General features: G+C 46.6%; 1 protein-coding gene across 2 annotated transcripts in view; it reads left to right on the forward strand.

Annotated features, from left to right (window-relative positions):
• Window positions 1-22,629, forward strand: part of CACHD1 (cache domain containing 1) — a 90,390-nt gene that overhangs the window by 50,498 nt on the left and 17,263 nt on the right. For both annotated transcript variants that reach the window (XM_048312285.1, XM_048312284.1), the window contains exons 5-14: window positions 7,190-7,316; window positions 9,395-9,539; window positions 11,032-11,248; window positions 14,595-14,744; window positions 15,809-16,042; window positions 17,333-17,482; window positions 17,985-18,108; window positions 18,582-18,699; window positions 19,500-19,668; window positions 21,955-22,097. In XM_048312285.1, coding sequence (XP_048168242.1) covers window positions 7,190-7,316; window positions 9,395-9,539; window positions 11,032-11,248; window positions 14,595-14,744; window positions 15,809-16,042; window positions 17,333-17,482; window positions 17,985-18,108; window positions 18,582-18,699; window positions 19,500-19,668; window positions 21,955-22,097 — 1,577 coding nt within the window. The remainder of the gene's footprint in view (window positions 1-7,189; window positions 7,317-9,394; window positions 9,540-11,031; window positions 11,249-14,594; window positions 14,745-15,808; window positions 16,043-17,332; window positions 17,483-17,984; window positions 18,109-18,581; window positions 18,700-19,499; window positions 19,669-21,954; window positions 22,098-22,629) is intronic.

The raw sequence follows: 22,629 nt of genomic DNA on the forward strand, positions 1-22,629 counted from the left end.
GAATTCATGGGTTGGGACAAGAATTGGCTTAGGATAGGCTGGGATAGAAATGGAGTGGGGCATTAAATGGTTTTTAATGTCTTGAAAAGCAGTTTTGGTTAGAGGAATGGAGTGCTCTCAGTGCCCCAGCATCCCCCCAGCTGGGAACACGCTGTCAGCCTAGAAATGGGGCGTAAAAGTGTCATCTGTGGCTTGAAACTCTTGTATCTTTCTTTGGGACCACTTACCTTTGAGGGTACTCAGGGCAGAGCCCTTGCTCTGCAGAGGAGCCAATTCTCAATAAATCTATCAATACTCACATTAAACTAAAACCACCTCTGAAAGAAGACAAGGATCAAATAGGAAATAATTTCCCCTAATCCCATCATTTTCTTTCTTCTCTCATAAGTGTCCTCATGCAGAGCTGCTGAGGAGTATCTGTTGCACTTTGGGTTTAAGTTCTACCTCTGCCTCACTTATTTTTATGCTTTAAAAGCCCCAAAAATTGTGGATACACAAATGTGGGTGTTCTCATCGTTGTCTTCCTGAATGGGTCGATCATTTCATTCTGAACATCAAAGGCAGAATTCCCATGAGTATCCCTCTTTTCCCATGTGAGTTCTGCAGTTTAAATCATCCTGCCTATAAAAAGCTCCTGGCAAAACATTAATTTCAGCTCTGCTCTTTTCGACCTCGCTCTCAGTTCTGGAAATGTTAATCTTGGCCTGCTCCATGCTCAGTATAAAAAGTGGGATTGGAGTGGTGAAGTTGGAGGTGTTGGAAGGGAATGGAATTTGCACCGCAGGCTCTGGCAAACCCACGGGAGCAGAGCCTGGGAGAGCCCTTGGTGTGGACAGCAAGCCCAAATTCCACCCTGAGCAGGGTGTTCAGAAGGGTGATGGAGCTCCTGGAACATTCAAATCTGGTTTTTTCCAGTATTACTGGGTTTTTTATTAAAATAAACATTAATCTTAGGGGAGGGAGAAAGAGATGGATGTGTCTCTTCTGAGCCTTTTAAAAAGAATGCTTTTACCACTGTTTTTTCTTGATACTAGGTAGCTTTTTCAATGTTTTTTAAGTTTTTAAAAAGATTCTGTTTTATCTTGGTTGGAGTTTTGCATCTGGATTACTTTTAGCCATTAGTACAAAATAGATAAGGAGAAAGTCTTTATTCTCCAGATGGAGGCAGAGGCTTTGGGTAGTTAGATGAAGAGATCTGTCCTCACCACTCTGAACAGTGTTTCATTTATTAAATCTTCCCCAGAGCCAATGCATTATGTTATCAGGTTCGTCTGGAGGTTTTTTTCCTTTTGGATAAACAGGGAACCAGTAAATCTTTCTCCTTCTCATCCTTCGAAGTGCTGAAATGTCTGTTCCAAGTCAGGCAGCTCTGGCAGAGTGCTCCTCCCCAGAAATATGCAGAGATGGCACCAAGTTGCCCAATAAATTTTGTCTGTTTTATTCGAGGTGTTGATCATTTAAAATATTAGAATCATAAAATACCCAGGGTTGGAAGGGATCATTGAGTCCAGAATGTGGAATGCCTTGGTCATGTTCCTTAAATTGCTGTATTTTAAACTGATTTTTGGCTGAGTTTAAATGGTTGGGAGGTATTTTGAGCAGAAGAGTTAATTCCCCTCCTTCCAAATCCTTTTAATTGAGGAATCTGGTCCCATTCCTTAAAATGAATGAGTTTTTTACTTCTTTTCCCTTCAGAGTCCTAAGGATTGAGCAGAGCTCTGTCCTGGCTCATGCCACCAGCAGAATGTTAATTGTGGTTGAGCTGCAGAGCTTTTCTTTCTGGTGACAACACAGGAGCTGCAAGTTTGACTTGGAAAATCCTGGATCAAATCTGTCTGGAGAGTTAGAAGATGTCTTCACTTGTGCAGTAAACACATTTCTTTGTGCTGTTTCTTCACCATGAAGGTTTTTAATGGAGGGACTTGTCAGAGGAGAACTGAAAATTAAACTTCCCTGGCTTTTGTGGGATGAGATCCGAGGTCGGCAGCTTGGCAAGTGTAATGCTAAAGAGGAGGGCTGTAAGAAACCCTTTTATAATGAGCAATGTTCAGTAGTTCCTTTTTTTTTCCCCCTGCCTGTTTGTGCTGTTCTTTGAAGATTAATTAGTTAATGGTTTGGCTGTGCTTTGAAGATGTAAAGTGGTATCTAGAAGTGCTAAGTGTTATCATATCGCATTCCCTTTGAAGTTTTATAAACTCTGTCACACAGGGCTTTCTTCCTAAAAGTCCTTTTTGCCTTGTGAGATATTTATAATTAGAGACAATGAGCATTTCAAATGCTGTCATGTCCATGCTTTCCAACTTTTCCAGTCTGCAGCAGGATTTGGGGTCAGATAGTTTTGGAGTGACCTGGCAATGCCAGTTTGTGGGCAGTTGGCCACTTTTATTCCCAATCTGTGTCCGGAATTAAGGGATTCCACAAAGATTTCTGGGGTTCTTTGCTTCTTCCATGAAGTGTGGGATCAAGGCTGGGTCTTTGTTTAGTGGTGATGCTCACTTTAGAAAAGCAGAATCATTCCATCCACTCATTAATGCAGAGGATCATAATCACAGAATCCCAGGATGGTTTGGGTTGGGAGGAACCTCAAAGCCCACCCAGTGCCACCCCTGTTCCATGGGCAGGGACACCTCCCACTGTGCCAGGCCTGCTCCAAGTCCCAATGTCCAGCCTGGCCTTGGGCACTGCCAGGGATCCAGGGGCAGCCCCAGCTGCTCTGGGCACCCTGTGCCAGGGCCTGCCCACCCTCCCAGGGAACAATTCCTTCCCAAAATCCCACCTATCCCTCCCCTCTGGCACTGGGAAGCCATTCCCTGTGTCCTGTCCCTCCATGCCTTGTCCCCAGTCCCTCTGCAGCTCTCCTGGAGCCCCTTCAGGCCCTGCCAGGGGCTCTGAGGTTTTCTGACAGATTTAACCTTTAGCTTTGGGCTGGGCAGGCAGCTCATCTCACAATCAGCTTTTTACTGGGGTCCTCTGATGGAATAACCTTTCCAAGGGCAGGTTTTCTGGGAGGAGGAGGTGGGAATAAACTACAGGCACTGAGGGCGTAGAAAGTTTGGGGTAGGTGAGGTTTAGGCTGAAAAAAATTCATCTACTGTGTGTCCTGGCAAGGACCAAGACTTGAGGAAGTATCTGCAGGGCATTCTTAGAGCTTGAGTGGATGGAAAATAAGAACGTGCTTAAAGAGAAGAAGTCTGGATTTTTCAGCCATGGCTTATCTGCAGGGAGATTGTCTGCTATGGCCATAGGAAAAAGAAAAAAAAAGGGGGGAAAAAGCAGAGTTAGGATAAAATTGGTGGTCCCTGGGGAGGGTGTTACTGAACTAACACTCGCTGGAGGAAACATGAGCACAACTGTGTGAAGAGGAGAACAGCAGAGCTTGAGTTTCAAAACCAATTGTTTTATGGGGAAAATGAGCACTTTTAAATCCACATACTCTCGTGGGGAAATAAATACAGCTCATGGCCTTGCAGGAATGAGAAGTTTATCTTTAATATAGCAGGGATTAAAAAAAGCCAAACCCTTTAAATGATGAACTCCTTTATTGTAATGTTTTTGGTAAAATGAGACTGGGCAAGTTATTTCATCCAGGCTTTAACTGAGTGTTCACATGTCCACTTTGAAATGACATTTTTCAAGTTCTGGAACTCACAACAAAAACTTCAATACCAGAATTTCAGCCTCTTTATACAAAACAACTTCACCCCCAGAACGATTAAATCCTGGTGACTGGACATAAAAAGAAGGATTTAAATGTTTTATGGTCCCATGGCCCTTCTGCTTGCAGGAGGAAGCAGCAGTTTAGAGAAAAACTTGATTTTGGAGGGGGATGAGGAAAGGAATCTCTGGTAGTCCTTGCTCCATCAAGGCAGGGAATTCTTCTCATGAGAAGCTGCATTTTTGCACAGAACTCAGCAGTCCCAGCCTGGGATCCCAGTGGGATTTGTAGGCACTGTGGGAAGTGTAAAATACTGTGGCAAAGAGGAGTGGGGAAAGCCCGGGATAGTGGTTTTTGCAGGGTAATTACTCTGAGCCGAGTGTGGAGAGAACATCGTGGCCACAGCCAGTCTGGGAAACTTGAGTAAGTGCTAAAGTGTGGAGGATGTGGAACTCAGACTATCCTCAGTGTGGGTATTTGGTTGTAGAGTGTCTGGCTACGGTTTGAATGTGCCCTGCAGTCCTTTCCAACCCAAATATTGGCATATTTGATAATGGAGGAGATGCAGGAGGTGAAACTGGGCTATTTTCAGTGCCAGTCCTGAGGGAGTGCTGAAGGGAAATGCTGAGCAAAAGGTGAAGCACTGGAAATCAGAGCCCCCCTCTGCAGTTCTCCGAGTTGTGCAGTCAAAGAACCTGAAAAGAGAAATGGCAAGGAAATGTCTTCCCTTTTTTGTGCATTTTAAGCTGATGTGATCCCCTTTATTTGCTAGGTAAGAACTAAAGATACCAAACAGCCAGATTTTATTTTCAGTCTGCTGCAAGTAGAGAGGATGTTCTGCCCTGAGTGGAGAATAATCCTGTTAATGCTGTGGTGCTGAGGGGTTTGTGCTTCCCATGCTAATGACCTCCCATTCCCTCTCTCCTGGGAGCATTTTCCTTCTGTTTTAAGGGACTTAGATCACTGGTGTGGCAAAGTTGGTGGTTCCATGGGATGGACATCAATCCCTTCATCTCTCCAGGCTGGAGGGAGAGCAGACAAGGTCCGTGGGACATTCCCACTGCACTATGAGGCAGAAATCCCAATGCCTGCGGGATCTGTTCCCTTCCCAGTGCCCACTGGATCTGTTCCCTTCCCAGTGCCCGTGGGATCTGTTCCCTTCCCAGTGCCCACAGGATCTGTTCCCTTCCCAGTGCCCGTGGGATCTGTTCCCTTCCCAGTGCCCGTGGGATCTGTTCCCTTCCCAATGCCCAATGGATCTGTTCCCTTCCCAGTGCCCGTGGGATCTGTTCCCTTCCCAGTGCCCGTGGGATCTGTTCCCTTCCCAGTGCCCGTGGGATCTGTTCCCTTCCCAGTGCCCGTGGGATCTGTTCCCTTCCCAGTGCCCACAGGATCTGTTCCCTTCCCAGTGCCTACAGGATCTGTTCCCTTCCCAGTGCCCGTGGGATCTGTTCCCTTCCCAGTGCCCATAGGATCTGTTCCCTTCCCAGTGCCCATAGGATCTGTTCCCTTCCCAGTGCCCAATGGATCTGTTCCCTTCCCAGTGCCCATAGGATCTGTTCCCTCCCAATGCCTACAGGATCTGTTCCCTTCCCAATGCCCAATGGATCTGTTCCCTTCCCAGTGCCCGTGGGATCTGTTCCCTTCCCAGTGCCCGTGGGATCTGTTCCCTTCCCAGTGCCCGTGGGATCTGTTCCCTTCCCAATGCCTGCGGGATCTGTTCCCTTCCCAGTGCCCATAGGATCTGTTCCCTTCCCAGTGCCCGTGGGATCTGTTCCCTTCCCAGTGCCCATAGGATCTGTTCCCTTCCCAATGCCCAATGGATCTGTTCCCTTCCCAGTGCCCGTGGGATCTGTTCCCTTCCCAGTGCCCGTGGGATCTGTTCCCTTCCCAATGCCCAATGGATCTGTTCCCTTCCCAGTGCCCGTGGGATCTGTTCCCTTCCCAATGCCCAATGGATCTGTTCCCTTCCCTATGCTCTTGGGATCTGTTCCCTGCCCACAGCAGGAGGTTGGAACAGGATGATCTTTAAGGTCCTTTCCAACCCAAACCATTCAGGGATTCTGTGCCACCTCTGCCTCAGGTGACTCAAACACAGCTGTCCCAGAATGCTCCAGATTTCCACAATGTCCGAACATTCCGTTGGTTTCCCTCGGTGCATTAAACACTTCTTTGGATTTGGGATGTTTTGTGCTTTTACCAGGGTTTTTACCAGTCAATCAGTCAGTGTTGGTCATATTGCCAAGCTGTAGTTTTTTAGTAGCTTTCATTGCTCGTGTTAATTGGTGCTTCCCTAGAGATTATTTTAATAAGAAAGTACCACATTTTAAAGATAATGAGTGTGGCCTGTGAACTCCAGGAGGGTTTGAGCTCTGCACCGTGGTTGTATCCTGAGCTCAGCTCCTGCTGGACTGCAGAGCTTGGGAGCATGTCACTGACCTTCTTTGTTGTACCTTTTTGTCCATGCAATGAGTAATTAATGATCACTCCTCAGCGTCCTGAGGGACTTGGAGGGAAGTTGCAGTATCGCTGCTAAGAGCTGTTATTACCCTTCCCTCTGAATTTTATGAGCTTATCAGGAGGAATTTCCCCATGGAAAGGGTGCTCAGGCCTTGGCAGGGGCTGCCCAAGGGAGGTTTGGAGTCCCCGTCCCTGGGGGTGTCCAAGGAAGGCCTGGCCGTGGCATTCGGTGCTCTGGGCTGGGGACAAGGTGGGAATCAGTCACAGACTGGACTTGAAGGTCTTTTCCAACCTCAATGATCCTGTGATTCCATGATTTTGAAAACAAGAAAGTGATGGAGATGCTCAGGGTGAGGAAGGGTGGGACCAGCATGGAGCCACCACTTGGCACTTGGAGAGTGTGGCCACTGCATGACCCTTAGAGGGAGTGTGCTGTGTTTTCCCTGAAAAAAAAAAAGATTCTCCCTATTTTTTTAACCTTCTCATCTATTTCTGCACCGTGAGTTTGTCCTTAACTCGCATTTTCATGGAAAACTACTTTTGCTAGATGTTCATGCAGAGATTTTTAAACAGAAATCAGAATAGGTGATGGCAACAGGTTGGAGCTGTGAGCACCAGACCTGTTTAATATTTTGGTGTTACTCCACCAAAAAGAGCAGGATCTTTTAACATGAAGTTTTTTTTCCTTTATGGAAAGGATGTTGACCATGTGTTTATTGTTACAGGTAGATGTAGGGGTGTATATATATCATATATAATTGCCTTAATCTCTTCCTTCCTTGCTCCAGCCTTGCCTTCCCGGGACCTGGGTGTACTTCAGAGATTCCGGAAGTGTCATCACACTTTAAACAAAGTCTGTCAAATCCAGTGCTGAGTTTCCAAAAGACTTGAACTATTTGCAAGTCAGTGGGGTTTGACCAGTGAGTTTTACCCATCCTAAGCAGAGCAGTTTGTGTTTCACATTGGGCCCTGGTTGTTCTCCTCCAAACACCACGAGCGAGGCCATGAGTGATGAAATGTCCGAGTCTGGGCTGCCTTTGTAACTCTGCTTCATTTTCCCTCTCCACCCTGCAGTCCTGGCTGATAACCTGAAGTCTAACCCAGGAATTAAGTGGCAATATTTCAGCTCAGAAGAGGGGATTTTCACCGTGTTCCCAGCCCACAAGTTCCGGTGCAAAGGCAGCTACGAACACCGCAGCAGGTAGGATTTGCCTCCTTCCAGATTCCTGGGAAAAGCATTAACATTGGATTCCTCAAGCCCTGATTTCATTCAGTCTTGTGCTTTGCCGAGCTGACAACATTCACGAGTAACTTCTAATGGAGTCCCTTGGGTTTTCTTAGGGTCGTTTTTTTAAAGCACAGGTTCACTTCTAAGAAACGAGACTAAAATTCCATACAGGTTCCTCACCTCTCCCGAATTAAATCACTTATAAATAGCAGTCACTTGGAAATTGTTGGTCAGCCTGCAGGCAGAATCTGACTTCAATTTGACTCATACTTGACCCCTGTTAACAAAGCAGTGGACACATATCCTACTGCTTTGGCAGGTGCATCACTTTGGGGAGGGAGGGGAAGGATGAAAGACTGGAAAGGAGCATTTTTCCCCAGGTTTGGGTGGCACATTATGGATAGTAGGGAAGCAGCAGTGAAAATTTCCTTCCACTAAAATAAGAAAGGAAAAATTAAGGATCAGCTGATGGCAGGGTTTCCTGCACAGGGATTTCTGTTCTCTGGACATGAAGCCAAGAATGTGACGTGCAGTATTTTTCCATGTTTTTTCTTTCAGTACCATGGGATTGGTGTAGGTGGGAAGGTGCAGTGGCTTTAGTATCTCTGGTCACACATTAATTAATTGTACCAGTTAATCAGTCTGTGCAGGGGAAGCAGCAGCATACCCAGGAACCTTTTGGGGACACTAAGGAAGGTTTGGTTTCCTGTCAGGGTTGAGCAGTCAAAAGTTTACTGATGGTATCTTTGGTGTGTCATCAAAGCACAAAGTCCTGAGCTCAGCTGAGTTTTCTGGGCCCTTGGGAAGGTGTGGTGTGAAGAGGTGAGAGCTGGGCTGCCCCAGTCCTGCTCAGAACTTTGGCACTAAAAGCATCAATGATTTTATCCAAATCACTTAGTCTGGGTCATAGTTCCTCCGTGGCTAAATAAGGGATCTCTTTTTGGTAATATTTACTTCAGAGGGTAGGTTGGGTGAATTAATTAATTAATGCTTCAGTGCTTTGAAGATCAAAGGCCCTATTTCAGTTGCAGGTATTAATCCAGGGTAGAGCTGTAGGGTGTTTTACAGTTAAGACCTGATCTGTGCCAGTTGTTTACTGCAGTGCCTTGTCTCAAATCTTCTGCATTTTCTTTCCTCTTAATAAGATTTCTGTGGCTGCCTTTGATACAATAAAATTTAGATCCCAAAACTCTCACTTGACTGTGACTAGTTTTGTGTCTGGGCTAAAGAGGAAAGAGAAACTTGCCATTTTATTTTTAATCCTTCCTCCGTGCTGAGGATCTTCCTAATTTATTCCAGGCTGAAACCTCAGTGAGAGCCTGTGAACTCTTTCACACATCTCTCAGTATTGGGCTGGATCTGAAAACACTTCCCTGAAAAGAAGTTTTTTGGTGTTAGCACAGACACATGGCAGCACCGAGAGTCCTCACTGGTGGTAGCTCACTTTGGGATGTAAAACTGGGCAGATCCAAGGGCTTGTGGAGCATGACCCGGGTGAGAGTCATTCCAGGGCACCGAGGGAAAGCCCTGCCTTGGCCAGAAGCCTTCTTACAACAACCCAAACACCCTGGGCTGATCAGCTCCCTGCAGCTGCTCAGGCCTTTACTTGTCGTGGCACCAGCACATCCCCCATTACTGTGCTCAGTTCTCGTGTGGGTGAAGTTCCCCGCAGCCAGGGTTTACCAGGATGCATTTCTTGCTTGTCAGAGCTTCATTCACACCTTGGTGGGAGCTGCTGCAAAGTGATCCCAAACACTGCTGCTCTGTAAGCAGAGGGGTTTATTCCTGAAAGCATGTGCTGTGACACAGAGAGAAGAACTGAGTTTAGGGTAAAAAATCCAGAAAGTGAGGGGCATTTCTGCATATTCACCTTCTCAGGTGGCCTTTCCTGGTACAGGTTTTCATTAGGGCAAAAATTCCTGTTGTAATTCATTGTTTCTTCGTGGTTGTTTGCTTGGGTTGTTTAATTCCTGCCTCTTTTCCCTTGTGAGCATTTCAGTGGGGATGACAGGGTGCCTGATGAGGGTGGTTTGGCTCTTGTTCCTCCTCAGGCCCGTCTACGTCTCGACCGTTCGCCCTCAGTCCAAGCACATCGTGGTCATCGTGGACCACGGAGCCTCTGTCACAGAGACACAGCTCCAGATTGCCAAGGATGCTGCCCAGGTGATCCTCAGCTCCATAGATGAGCACGACAAGGTGAGGTTTCTCCAGGCAAGGAGCAGCTTTCCCTTGGTTTTTGGTTCTCACCCAAAGTGGTGTTTTCAGTCCATGGATTCCTGTGGATCTGGGAGCTGCCTGCGAGGGGTGGCAGAGCCTTGAGCTCGTTCCTGGAGCCTTTCTGCTGCAGGGGAAACATTTGGGGATCTTCAGGCTGGGAAAAAGTGAAATCCCACTGATCTAAGGCAAAATCTTGAACCTGAGCAATGTTGAAAGGCTCCTCCATCTCAGCAGAGGCTTCGGTGATGGCCAGCAGGAAGAAGAACCACGCTCCAAGCATGACACCTTCTCACATCCTAGACTGCTTTGAGCAACTCATTTTATCTCTGAGCCTCTCTTTTTCTCTGTGAAAGTGGGAATTATTTATTCTCCTGCAGTACTCGGGTAAGCTGAAGTGTAATTAGTGTTTGGAAGTGTCCACAGATAATTACGGTACCAGCAAAGGGCTGAGAAATCTGGGTTTGATTTCTTGCTCTGTCACTGGTACTCACTTGACAGTGAGAAAGTCACTTAACCTGTGATTGTTTTCAGTACAGACAACCAGGGACCCTAAGATGCTTCTTTAAGAAGTCTCCAGTTTGGTCTTTGCTTTTAGTAACTCTCTACTGATGGGACCTTGATCAATCTTTCTCTTTTGGTTTTCTTTTGTGAGTAGGAAGAGTTTCAGCTAAATCAAATTGAAGAACAGCTGATGATAATCTTTGCCTTTTCTCATGAGTAGTGTGGGAAAACCACTTGTAGCTTTGTGCTTTTAGAGAGATTTAATATGGTAAAGCAATCTTACAGTTCAGCAGAATTAAGAGCACTTAAATTTAAGTGTCAGAAGGGTTGATGTTAATATAGAGAATAAATTTAAAACACATATTCCTTGGTTATAGAACCTGCTACACAGGTATCTAATTACTGCTTAATTCTGTGACTGTCTTGCCTCAGCCATGCTCCCTAATGAAGTTTGTCACTCAGTTAATGAGCCTGGTGTGTTAGATGTCATTAAGGCATGGTGGTAACACTTGCATTAACTTATTTACAGGAAAAGCTGATGTCAGAGTCGCCGTGCTCTGACTGAAACAACAAAAAGCTTTGCTGGGAGCAGTCCTTAGAGGGGTTGTTTGGTTTTGTTTTTTTTTTTAATTTCTCTGTGCACTCCACTTTTCTCTGGGCTCTCCAGGCTTTCCTGAAAATGCTCCTGAAAATTTCCCTGTGAGTTCTCCCTTCCCAGGGCAGTACATTAACCATTGTATGAGAGCAGAGCGAAGCTGACTCTGCTGAGAAACAAAGACCGAAGTCTCTTTCCCTTAAACTCCCCATAATCCTTTTGAAATTGGACAGATTTACCCCCCAAGCATTTCTTTTGCAACGATCAACTTCTAAACCCACGGAATCCCTTCAGTTGGCCTCTCAGTGTGTTGTGTGTGGGTGTGTAAAGCCCCCTCCTGGGAAGGTGATGCCATGGACTCTGTTCCCCGGGCAGATCTCGGTGCTGACGGTGGCGGATGCAGTGCGGACGTGCTCCCTGGACCAGTGCTACAAGACCTTCCTGTCCCCTGCCACCAGTGAGACCAAGAGGAAGATGTCCACCTTTGTCAGCAGCATCAAGGCGTCCGACAGCTCCACGCAGCACGCCCTGGGCTTCCAGAAGGCTTTCCAGCTCCTCCGGAACACCAACAATGGCACCAGGCTCCAAGGAAGTAAGGCAGCCTCTGCTTGTGCAAGCCTGGCTCTTGCTGGGCCTTGCCAATGTTTTCTTACTTCACATTCTCACTCTGGCACAGGCCAAGGGAGTGCAGTGTGTTGAATATTAACAAAAATGTGCTCCCTCCCCTCTTTTTATTTTAAGGAGCGTTTCCTTGGGCTGGAATCCACACGAGGGACTGTTGGATGTGGCCATTCCCTTCTTGTTTGTGTCACTTGCTGCCTCGCCTTTCTTTTGAAGGAAAGAGGAAATTGCAGGATTGAACTGTCTGATAGCTGAGTTATTTCCCCAATCTGTGGTGGGGGGAAAGGAGGATTTCCAAGGAAAATTGCAGCTTCTGCAGGTTCATTTAATTACTGCTGGCACATTTGCATATGGATGATGTGCCTTACTGGAATCCTGGGGAAGTGGCCCTTGCTTCTCAAGGAATGGTTTTTTTGAGAGTACCAATTATGGGTGATATTTTATGGAGCACAAAGCTGTCCTGGCTAAATCCTGCATCTCAGAATACCCCCCTGAATTTTCCATACTCATTGTGAGCTTTCCCGTTCCCAAGACTGGGGATTTTCTGGGTGTTTTTTGTAATGAGGATATGATGAAAGACATGGGAAAGATGGATGTGAAATTGAGTGGCAGATTTGCTTGCCAGGAATCTGTGGAAGGCAAATTCTGTGCTCTGAGTGCTCCCTGGGTTTGCGTGACAGTGGCAGTGCCATGGCAGGGTGGAGGGAACAGCCCATCTCCATGGGGATACTCTGATTATGTAACACAATTCCCACACCTTGGCCCTGTGCCTGCTCCAGTGAGTGCAGCTCCATCAGTGTCCCAAAGGGTACCAGCTCAGAGGCTGTGCAGAGCCAGAGAGAGACGAAAAGACCAGGAATTAAAGCACTTTGGAGAGAATGAGGAAATACCCTCGCATTCCACGTGACTTTCCTTGGGTTTATGGAATGGTGCTTTTGCTACCAAAGGCTCAGCCAGTTCCTGAGCTTCAGGCCTTGATACAGGGAGACTTTGTGTGACTGGACAGAGGATAAGGTTGGCAAGGGCCGGATTTTACCATCCTCTGGCAAAATGAGGAAAGGGCAGCAACTCCATCAAATGAAAAATAAACAACGCAGTGCTGCTGCAGCTGGCTGGGATAGGATGCATTTGTCATCAGGACTTATTCCAAGAACATCAGCTGAGGAGTCTTGCAGCATCCTCCTGCATATTCCCCGTTCCTGAAAGTGCCCAAGGCCAGTTTGGACAGGGCTTGGAGCAGCCTGGGATAGTGGGAGGTGTCCCTGCCCATGGCAGGAGTGGAATGAGATGGGCCTTAAGGTTCCTTCCAACCCAGACCATTCTGGGATTCTATGATTTTATGTTTGGCACTGTTTTATATTAGGATTAGAAGTTTTGGCATATTCATACTTCACTGGGTTTCATATCAAACAGCTGTTTTGGGGCACAAGCACAGAAAGTTAAAATGCAAATGCCTTGGATTTAGGTTTTCTCTCCATGTGGAAGATTGTGAAGATCTAATGTGTTTACAACGAATTTCAGGATTCCTGGGGTGAGACAATAGGTTTGAGAAGAGGATGTTTATAAAACATGTCTCATTTTCTTGAAAATAATCTTTTCATCTTTTTAAAACAGAAAGACAAACCCACCAAAAAAAAAAAATCCTTCATTCCACTGTTAATTTTCTAACATCCTGTTCCCAGAGAACAATGTGTGGGTGTGTCAGGGAAGCTGCTGAGATACAGCCTCAGCCCCAAATTCACACTGGCAAAGCCAGAGGGGAGCTGCTGGTGTGAGATGGGACAGCTGTGCTGTTAAACAGGTCTGGATTTGTGCCTGATGCCAGTTCCTGATGCAGTCCTGCTCAGCAGATCCTCATCCCAAACGGTGACAAAATGCTCCAAAAGCTGCTTGCTCTGGTCCCTAATGCAGGTTTAGGACTGGCTCTTGTTACTCCTTTTAGGCTGCAGCACCATGCCTGGCTGCAGATAGAATCTCTGTACTGTAGCCTAGGAAACACAGCAACAATTTTCCTGAAACTCCACCCAAAGCTGCTTTAATACCTGGCTTTGTTTTTTTCCTACTTTTATCCCTTACAAAAAACTGAGGTAGAAATTCCCCCAAATTAACAGCACCTCCTCTTTGTGTCAAAATCTGGTTCTGGCTGAAATTCTGTTTGAGTCATGAGGACAAAATGTGCAAGTCAAAGCAATGATACCTATTTAATAAAGCCAGCACAGCAAATCCACCAAAAATCCAGGTGAAACAAGAAAGCTGGGATGTGACCACCTGAGCCCAGTGCTCTGGGTTGCCTGTGGATGATCCCGATCTGTGTCTTCACTACAAACACAAACCACTTTTAGTACTGAGATAAATGTGATGGAACAGGTTGGGGGGGGTAAGCACAGGGCTGTGAATTGTTGTGTTCAAAGGCTTTGGGGCAGGACTTTGGCCAAGAACATCCTCAGCCTGAAAAACGTGTTCCAGGGAAAGTGTGAGGGGGCCAGGTCACATTCCCAAGCTTTCTGCTCTGCCCTATTCCATAGGAGGGCATCCTGTGCAGCTGCATGCTTTAGGATTGCAGGATGGGAGGAGAACAGAGGGGCAGGAGATGAAAACTGCAGGGTTTTTACCTTTGTGGAGCCTTTTCCATGGAGCTGGAGCAGCTGCTCCAGGTGCTGGACCCGTGTGCTCCTGCCTGGAGGCAGCCAAGCTCTTCAGCCTGAAGAAGGATCCAGGGAGACCTTAGTGCCTAAAGGGGTCCAAGAGAGCTGGAGAGGGACTTTGGACAAGGGATGGAGTTGCAGGAGAAGGGGGAATGGCTTCCCACTGCCAGAGGGCAGGGATGGATGGGAGATTGGGAAGGAATCGTTCCCTGGGAGGGTGGGCAGGCCCTGGCACAGGGTGCCCAGAGCAGCTGGGGCTGCCCCTGGATCCCTGGCAGTGCCCAAGGCCAGGCTGGAGCAGCCTGGGATAGTGGAAGGTGTTCCTGCCATGGCAGGGGTGGCACTGGATGGGCTTTAAGGTCCCTCCTAACCCAAACCATTCCATGACTCCAAAGCCAGAAGGTGCCTGTGGGGTTTGCTCAGGAGAACAAGCCCTGGTGCCCCTGGGTGGCCAATAGGCACTGAACCAAGCAGAAGTTTGATAAGTGCCAAGAGTGAAACTTGAATACCAAAGGCTGTAACCCATGAGGCTGCAGAGTGTGTTCATCCCTTGGAGGTGCCTGTGGATCCCTGGATGAAGCTGCTGTGAGCAGATTTCAGGGCTCTCAGCACAAGGCTCGCCCAAGTTAAAAATCTGATGCACTTTGTGCTGTGTGTGTGATTCTGTTTTAGATACTGATATGGTCATCATTTATCTCTCGGCTGGGATCACATCAAAAGATTCCTCTGAAGATGATAAAAAAGTCACTCTGCGTGTCATCAACGAAGAGAACAGCTTCCTCAATAACTCAGTGATGATCCTCACTTATGCCCTCATGAACGGTGAGAGACACCTGTCATTTCCAGGCCATGAAATTCCCCTTCTTGACACAGCACAACTCGTTAATTAAGCTCATTCAAGAATAATTCCAGGCTTTGCTGGAAGCAGTTTGTTAATGGATTTTGGCACATTTAATCCAGAAGCTGCATCCAGATGTTGCTACCTTTATGACTGTGTTTATAAACTGGTATTTATAAGTGTGCCACTATATCTTTGTGTAGCCCAGTGCAGCTGCAGGGATATAAAGTGTTGTGGCCTGGATTGTCCAGACTGAGTTAAATTTGGTAATTATTGCAACTGCAAACCTTCCTGGGGACTTCCTGGGGCAGCAAACTGGGAGCAAGTGTGATTTCATCAGCCAGGGAGGGTGAATGGGAGATCAAACCTAATCTGAAATGCTTTGGTAACCTGGGAACCAACTGACAGTGAAGTTAAACACGAAGATCACCCACCCATTTTCCAAAAAAGCATTTTCAGCACAAGAGCAGTTTGTTGTATTACTGAAAACAGGCAAGGAAATGAATGCTTAACCTAAGGGATGATTTGGTTGTAAATTTAAACACTCGTTTGAGACTGGGGCGTGCAAAAGGCTTTGATTTGTTGGCAGGAGTTGAGCCTGGGACTTGTGCAAAGTGTGGAACTGGAATGTTGAAGCTGGGGAACAAAGCCTGTTATCTCCCAGGGCAGAGGATTCGCTCCTGGTCCTGCCTGTGGGTGAGCCACCGGTGGAGAACAAAGAGCTGTCCTGTGGATTTATGGGGCACACAAATCTTTGTTCCAAGGCCCTTGTTTAAAGTGGGGATGTGAACAGCATGGCAGATTTCTGCACTGTGCAACAGAGAGAGGCAACCTCATTAAATTTTGTGTTAGGTAATTAATTTTCCTCAAACCAATCTTGAAGCACTTTATCACTTCAATAAGAATATAGAATTTTCAGCCCTGCAGTACAGAGTATGGATCATTCTGCTTTTATTTCCAATCCTTGGGAGAGGGATGCAGAAGCCTGGATGGAAATGAAGCTTGTTTGACCTGTTTGCTTGTGTTTTGTGCCCCTGCTGTGTGGCAGAGGGGGTGACAGGGCTGAAGGAACTGGCCTTCCTGCGGGACCTGGCCGAGCAGAACTCGGCCAAGTACGGGGTGCCCGACCGGAGCGCGCTCCCTGTCACCAAGGGCAGCATGATGGTCCTGAACCAGCTGAGCAACCTGGAGACCACCGTGGGCAGGTTCTACACAAACCTGCCCAACAGGATGATTGATGAGGCCGTGTTCAGCCTGCCCTTCTCGGATGAGATGGGGGATGGTGAGTGCTGACCTTGGGTTCAGGTGTAAAAGCATCAGAGAGCAGGGTCTCTGTGCTTACATATCCCCAGATACACTGGAATCCTACAAGATTTGGGGTTTAGGTGTGTTTCCAAGCCTTTTTGCCTGTAGCATTTTCATCTGCACAAGGTCTGGTTGTGAAAAAAGTGGGAGCAAGACAAGGAGTCGACACATTTAGTTTGGATTCTCAGGGTGACATTTGTTCCTGTGTACGAGTACGTACACAGCACTCATCACTTAATCTGAGGGGAGAAGTTCTTGGTACTGGAGGGAAACAGGTTGGAGTGCCATCCATGGCAGCCCTGTGTCAGAGCAGGATGGAACCAGCCTTGCAAATGGCACAAGGAGAGATAATAAATTATTGTCCCAAGCTGGCCACCCTCAGCCCTCCGTGGCTGCAGCACACCCAGACTGTTCTGAGACCCCAAGCAAGTTTAAGGCTGTTCTGAGCAAATCTGAATAAGAGCTTTTGCTCCTTCCTGCATTCCCTCCCTCGGTGATTAAGCTCTGTTGTTGCTCTCTCCCAAAGCTATATCCAAGCACCATGGAAAACGTGAGCAACCAAAGGGTTGGGAGTGGTGCAAGAGAAGTTTGTCTTGCACAGATTTCAGAGTGTACTTAAAGGCTTGTACATGCAAATGGATTTTATATTGGGTTGAGGGAAGAGCTGCTGAGTTTGCAAACAGTGGAGAAAATAGGAGTAAGAAGGTGTTGCAGAGTTCTCACCTCAGGCATGAGATGCATCCCAAACTGTTGGGTAATTATGGCTGTGATTCCCAGCACAGGGGCAATACTGGGATTTAGTTAAGCAGAGGAGGTTTAATATTGTTGTTATGCAATTAGATGAGCAATAATTCATCTCAACTGTTGCTTTACAAGGACAAAGTCACTTCCTTCCTCTTCCATCCTATTTTTTAAGCTGCCTTAAATTCTGTTAAAGGAACAAAATACTCTGCTGGCTTCCTGTACAAATTTATTTCTTACCTATAAGGAATCACTGACAGCCCCCCAACCATCAGTTGTGGTGTGTGTTCTAATAAATTGAGTAATATACTTTAGGTCACTGTCAGAAACACAAATTAACTATTTAGGGAGAGTGGCTGACAACAGCCAGACCCGACAGAAACCCTGCTGAGCCTCCCTGGCCATATTCCAGCATGGAATATATATAAAATTTAACTGTGTAACGTTTCAAAAGGCTCTGTTTCCTCTAAAAATAATGAACCAGATAATATTGCTGATGGTTTTATGGTGGTTGTCTCCTTCCAAGGCCTGATCATGACTGTCAGTAAACCCTGCTACTTTGGGAACCTCCTGCTGGGAATTGTTGGAGTAGATGTCAATCTTGCCTATATCCTGGAAGATGTCACCTATTACCAGGACTCCTTGGGATCCTACACCTTCCTCATTGATAATAAAGGTAATGTTATCAAATAATCTCCTCTAGTCCCACTGAGCTCATGAACCACCAGTTTTGAATTCTCATGTCTCTGAGCAGTCTCCAAGTGCTGAATGATAATATTTATTACAAGTTTAGTTGCATGTTGTTGGTTAGCTTTGCCTGAGAGTTGCTGGAGATTTTAGGTGGATTCATGACTTGAAACTTCTGTCCTGGAGTTCTGATTTGGAAACTTGCTGTGGGGATTTCCTACATCTGTGACATCCAAGGTTTTCTAGGAAAGAGGGAAAACTGGTGTAAATGTGTGTCCCCAGCTCTTTTCCTCTGATCCAGCTTGTTTTATTGCTTATTTTTTCAAGCTGGTTTTCATTTGCAACCCTTTGGTGACAAGATTGTTTGGTCACTGCCATCTTTGCCAAAATTATATACAATGACTGTATATTCTTTTTTCCCCTACAAATACCCGTCTTGGGCTCAGTGTTTTAATGCATTCCACATTTGGGGCTGTGTGTTTGGTTTTTAGGATACACTCTGATGCACCCCTCCCTGACCAGGCCCTACCTGCTGTCTGAGCCTCCTCTCCACACAGACATCATCCACTACGAGAACATTCCCAAATTTGAGCTGGTGCGCCAGAACATCCTCAGGTAAGGATTGGGATGCAGCTCCCAAATGTGCAGCACTGGAAGTATTTCTAGAGGAATTTTAAGAGGATATAAGGTAAAATTCCTTTTCCTACAATATCTGGGTACTTGGATGAATTTTTTTCCCCTGGTTTGGTTTTTCCTCCAACTTTCTTCATCTGTTACGTAATGTTTCCCAGCTGATCTGGGGAATATTCCTTCTAATCTCTGTCTTCCCTGTCAGGAAGATTTCCCACTGTTTGGTCATGGTTTTCCTTTATCCTGTGCCTAATCTGAGAATTCCTAAGCTCAAAATGTGGGGGTACACAAGTACATTTTCAGCATACACACACTTTCCTTCCCCAAGCACAAATAACAGTTAATTCCTGCAATTCTTATGATAATTACACAAATGCACAGCAGAAAGATTTTGCTTAAATCCTAACAGTTTTGCCCAGGGTTGAATAAAGTGCTGGATGTTTTATCTGCCACTGCAGCATTCCCTTGGGCAGCCAGATCATCACAGTTCCTGTGAACTCCTCGCTGTCCTGGCACGTCAACAAGCTGAGGGAGATTGGGAAAGAAGCCTACAATGTCAGCTATGCCTGGAAAATGGTAAGGAAAACAAGTGTGGGATGGCACAGAGGGAGCTCATGGCTCTGCTACTCTCCTTCCTTCAGTTTGGAAGTATCTGAGCACTAATCTCAATCCAGGGATTAAGGTGGAATCTAAGGTTAAACATAATCCAGATGAATCCACTGATGCCAGTAATGATGGGTCACTTTGTGCCAACAAACTCAAGAAGGTACCTGTGGATCATTTCACAGTATTAAGTTAAATCTAACCTAAAGGATTAAGCTGAGCAGTTTTAAGAGATTAAATCTGTCATTGTTTTCACACAGGAAGGTGTCTGGAGCTGATTTTCTAATATTGTAATGCTGCATTTAATATCAAACTCCCTTTGCAGAGCAGCTGGGACACTCCAGGGTTTTCTGGGCTGCTGTAATTTAGAGTCCTTAAAATACCCAAAACCAGTAAAACATGTGGCACATGCAGCACCCAATTAAGAGTGGAAATAATAAAATCTGGTATTTGGGAGTCAATTTGTTTGTACTCTCCATAAAGGGAACACCAGTGTGTGTCCAGCCACGGGAACCTGCAGCCTCTCCTCTGTTAATGACAAAAAATCCCCATGGAACAGTGTGAGAATTCCTAACAGTGTTAGAAATTATTGCTGACTGAGCAATAAAATGAAAGTCTCACTTGGTTTTCAGGGAAAAAAGATCACAATATTTTTATTTTCTGTGTTAAGTATGGAAAAGTGGTTTTTGTACAGCTCAGTGGCTCCGATACACAGAAATTCTGTACATCCTGCACATTCTGGTTCTGTTTGGTGACTGGCTGGTGCTCTGCAGGTGCAGGACACATCCTTCATCCTGTGTGTGGTGGTGATCCAGCCAGAAGTTCCTGTGAAGCAGCTGAAGAACCTGAACACGGTGCCCAGCAGTAAGCTGCTCTACCACCGGCTGGACCTGCTGGGCCAGCCCAATGCCTGCCTGCACTTCAAGCAGTTGGCCACCCTGGGTAAGGGCCCTGCCAGCCTGTCCTGGCCACCTCAGAGACACAGGGGCATCCAGCTTGGAAAAAACCTCCAGGATCGAGTCCAAGCTGTGCCCAATCCCCACCTTGTCCTCAGCCCAGAGCACTGAGTGGCACGGCCAGGAATTGCTTGGGCACCTCCAGGGATGGGCACTCCAAACCTCCCTGCACAGCCCCAAGGCCTGAGCACCCTTTCCATGGGGAAATTCCTGCTGATGTCCACCCTGAGCCTCCCCTGGCACAGTCACAGCTGGTGTGTTTCTGTAGAGTGTGGCAGCACAAAGTAAAAACATGGGCAATGCTCTTCCCTTGAGAAGCTTTTACTTCCAAGGCTGATTTTCTAATCAGCTCTTCCCTTCTCCCAGCTCTTCATGGTCACAGTGACCTGCTCAGTGCTGAGCACTTCCACGGAATCACAGCAGAGTCTGGGCTGGATCCCACAGGGATCATCAAACCCAGCTCTTGAGTGAAGGGTTCATGCAGGGATTGAATCCATAACTCTGTTACCAGCAGATTGACTTCTTGCAGGACGGATGAGTGGGGCTGCTCACAGAGTGAGTAGGGGATGAATGCACTGTGGGTCCAGCGGGGTCCCTGGCAGTGCAGTGAGAGGAGCAGAGGTGTCTCACCAAGCTTAAACCAAGTCCTCTTCTGGCTGCAAAGCACCTCCCTGACCAGTAACAGAGTAGGATGAAGTCCCAGCCAGGTGTGCAGGACTCTGCTGCTCTTTTGCTTTGGATTTATGGAAGTTTTTCCCTGCCAGAAGCATTGAATACCATCAGAGTCAGAAGCTAAGCCTGTGGGGGAGAACGAGAACTGCAGTGCTCTGATGGTTTCCAGACCCTCCTCACCTGCTTAAAAATTCTCAGGTTTTGATAAGCTGAAGTGGTTCTGCTCTTCTGACTAATTCCAAACATTGATGGGAAAAAGGGAGAGTCTCCATGGCAGTTCCAGTGTCTGGGAAGGATGGAGAACTTAAAAGCCAGGAGTATCCCAAGAACAGAGGGGTTTTACATAAACATCCTACCCTGCAAGCTGTCCTATTTAGGTATAATGGTGGGAGGTCCCTAAAATCTGTGTTACAGGAAGTTCTGAACTAAATACTTCTGGTTTTAGCAGGGTTTGAAGCTCTCAAGGTGCATCAGTGGCACAGTTGTGAGATTTTTCTCAGCTCTTCGTGGCCCTGCAATTTAACCCAGTGAGATCAAACTGGAGGAGGGACCTGACAAACCTATGGAAATTGCTTTGCCAGTTGCTTAAAACTCAGGGTTTTTTCTTTCTTTAATGTGGTGCCTAATCTTGGTTATCTTATATCCAGAAAGATATAAATGGAAAATATCCCAAAAATGCAGTGCTGAGCTGTCAAGTGGAAAAACTTCACCAAAGCAAAATCAGAATATTTGGCCTGGGAAGCAGATGAAGGCCTGGAGTGGAAGTTTGGAAGTGGGGACTGCAGCACATGTGTGGGGATGTGTTTTAGAGGAATGTGACTAAAAGCAGAACACTTCACATGCTGCACTGCAGTTTTTCCTCTGGGCACCATTCCACACAGGGAATTCAGGTTCCATGGGTCACATCCTCAGAGATCTTCTCAACCCTCAGCCCTACATCATCAAAATCATTTCTCTTTTTAAAAAGAAAAAGCTGTCTGGTTTTGCAGATTTTGCATGATGAAAGTTCACTTTCTAGTTTGTTCTGAAAATCAGGCAGCTGCACTTTTATTGGGATTATTTATTATTCTGCACTTGGAATTTTCCAGATGTTCATTCTCTGGAACTGAAAATGCTCATTTTCATTTTCCTCTGGGATATCCAACCTAAACAGGGATACTTAATTTCTTCTTTAGCCCATAATCTTTTCTTAAGGGAAAACAGCTTCTGTTATCTCACAAAAAGTAGTAATTCAGAAATGATTCAGACTTTGGGAACAAGGGCATCAAGTACCAAATGGCACACAGAGATCAGAGCAGGTGGGCTGACTTCTGTGTTTGGAAGCGAGAAGGGGAGTTCATGTGCAGCCTGAGGTTAGGGAGAAACTGTGCTGGGAAGTGCTCCAGGTTGGGTGGAAAAATGGATGTTTCCTGCCCTCCCTCTCAGTCCAGAGTGTCCTGCAGGAGTTTTGTGTGCTGAGGTGTGGGGGAGAGGGGAGAGCAGCAGAGCCGTTCCTGCCACACGGACACCACGTCAAGGACCTTCCCGTGGTGCAAATGTCCTCCCTGTGCAACACGTGCAGTTCATGATCCTGAAATTCCTGGTGTCTTGGTGTTTGCAGAGAGCCCCACGGTGATGCTGTCTGCAGGCAGCTTCTCCTCTCCCTACGAGCACCTGAGCCAGCCCGAGACCAAGCGGATGGTGGAGCACTACACGGCCTACCTGAGTGACAACACCCGGCTCATCGCCAACCCCGGCCTCAAGGTGGGCCCTCAGCACCCCAGGACACTCTGGGACATCCTCCTGTCCCACTCCTCCTCACAGTCACACACTGGTTTGGGTTGGAAGGACCTTAAAGCCCGTGCAGTGGCACCCCTGCCATGACCTGTGTGTTTTCCCTGAGCCATCAGTAAATGACGTTATTGTGTCTAATGGCACTTCACTTACCATGGGTTTTTCTCTAAAGCTTACTTTTGCTTGCAGCAGTTTGTGGCTTGGAAAATGAATTGAGCAAATGCTTGAATAAGCTGACAATGCAACCTGCAAATCATCTGGTTTTTGCATTGCCCAGTAGAAATATTTCTTTTTCAAAGGCAGATAGATTGTTGTGAAATCCTTGCCTGCCATTGTGAGTAACCTCGCTCTAGCTCTGATTATAATTTGAGCTGTCATTTCTAAAGTAGTGAAAATTGTTTTAGGGGATCTGTAGGGCAGAAAAATCCACCCTAATATTAATAAAGGATCTCACTGTGACGAGTGCCATTGACATATGAGACCACACAGTTGCATATTCTCT

This window comes from Corvus hawaiiensis, chromosome 9 (assembly GCF_020740725.1).
Source record: "Corvus hawaiiensis isolate bCorHaw1 chromosome 9, bCorHaw1.pri.cur, whole genome shotgun sequence".
Classification (NCBI taxonomy): Eukaryota; Metazoa; Chordata; class Aves; order Passeriformes; family Corvidae; genus Corvus; species Corvus hawaiiensis.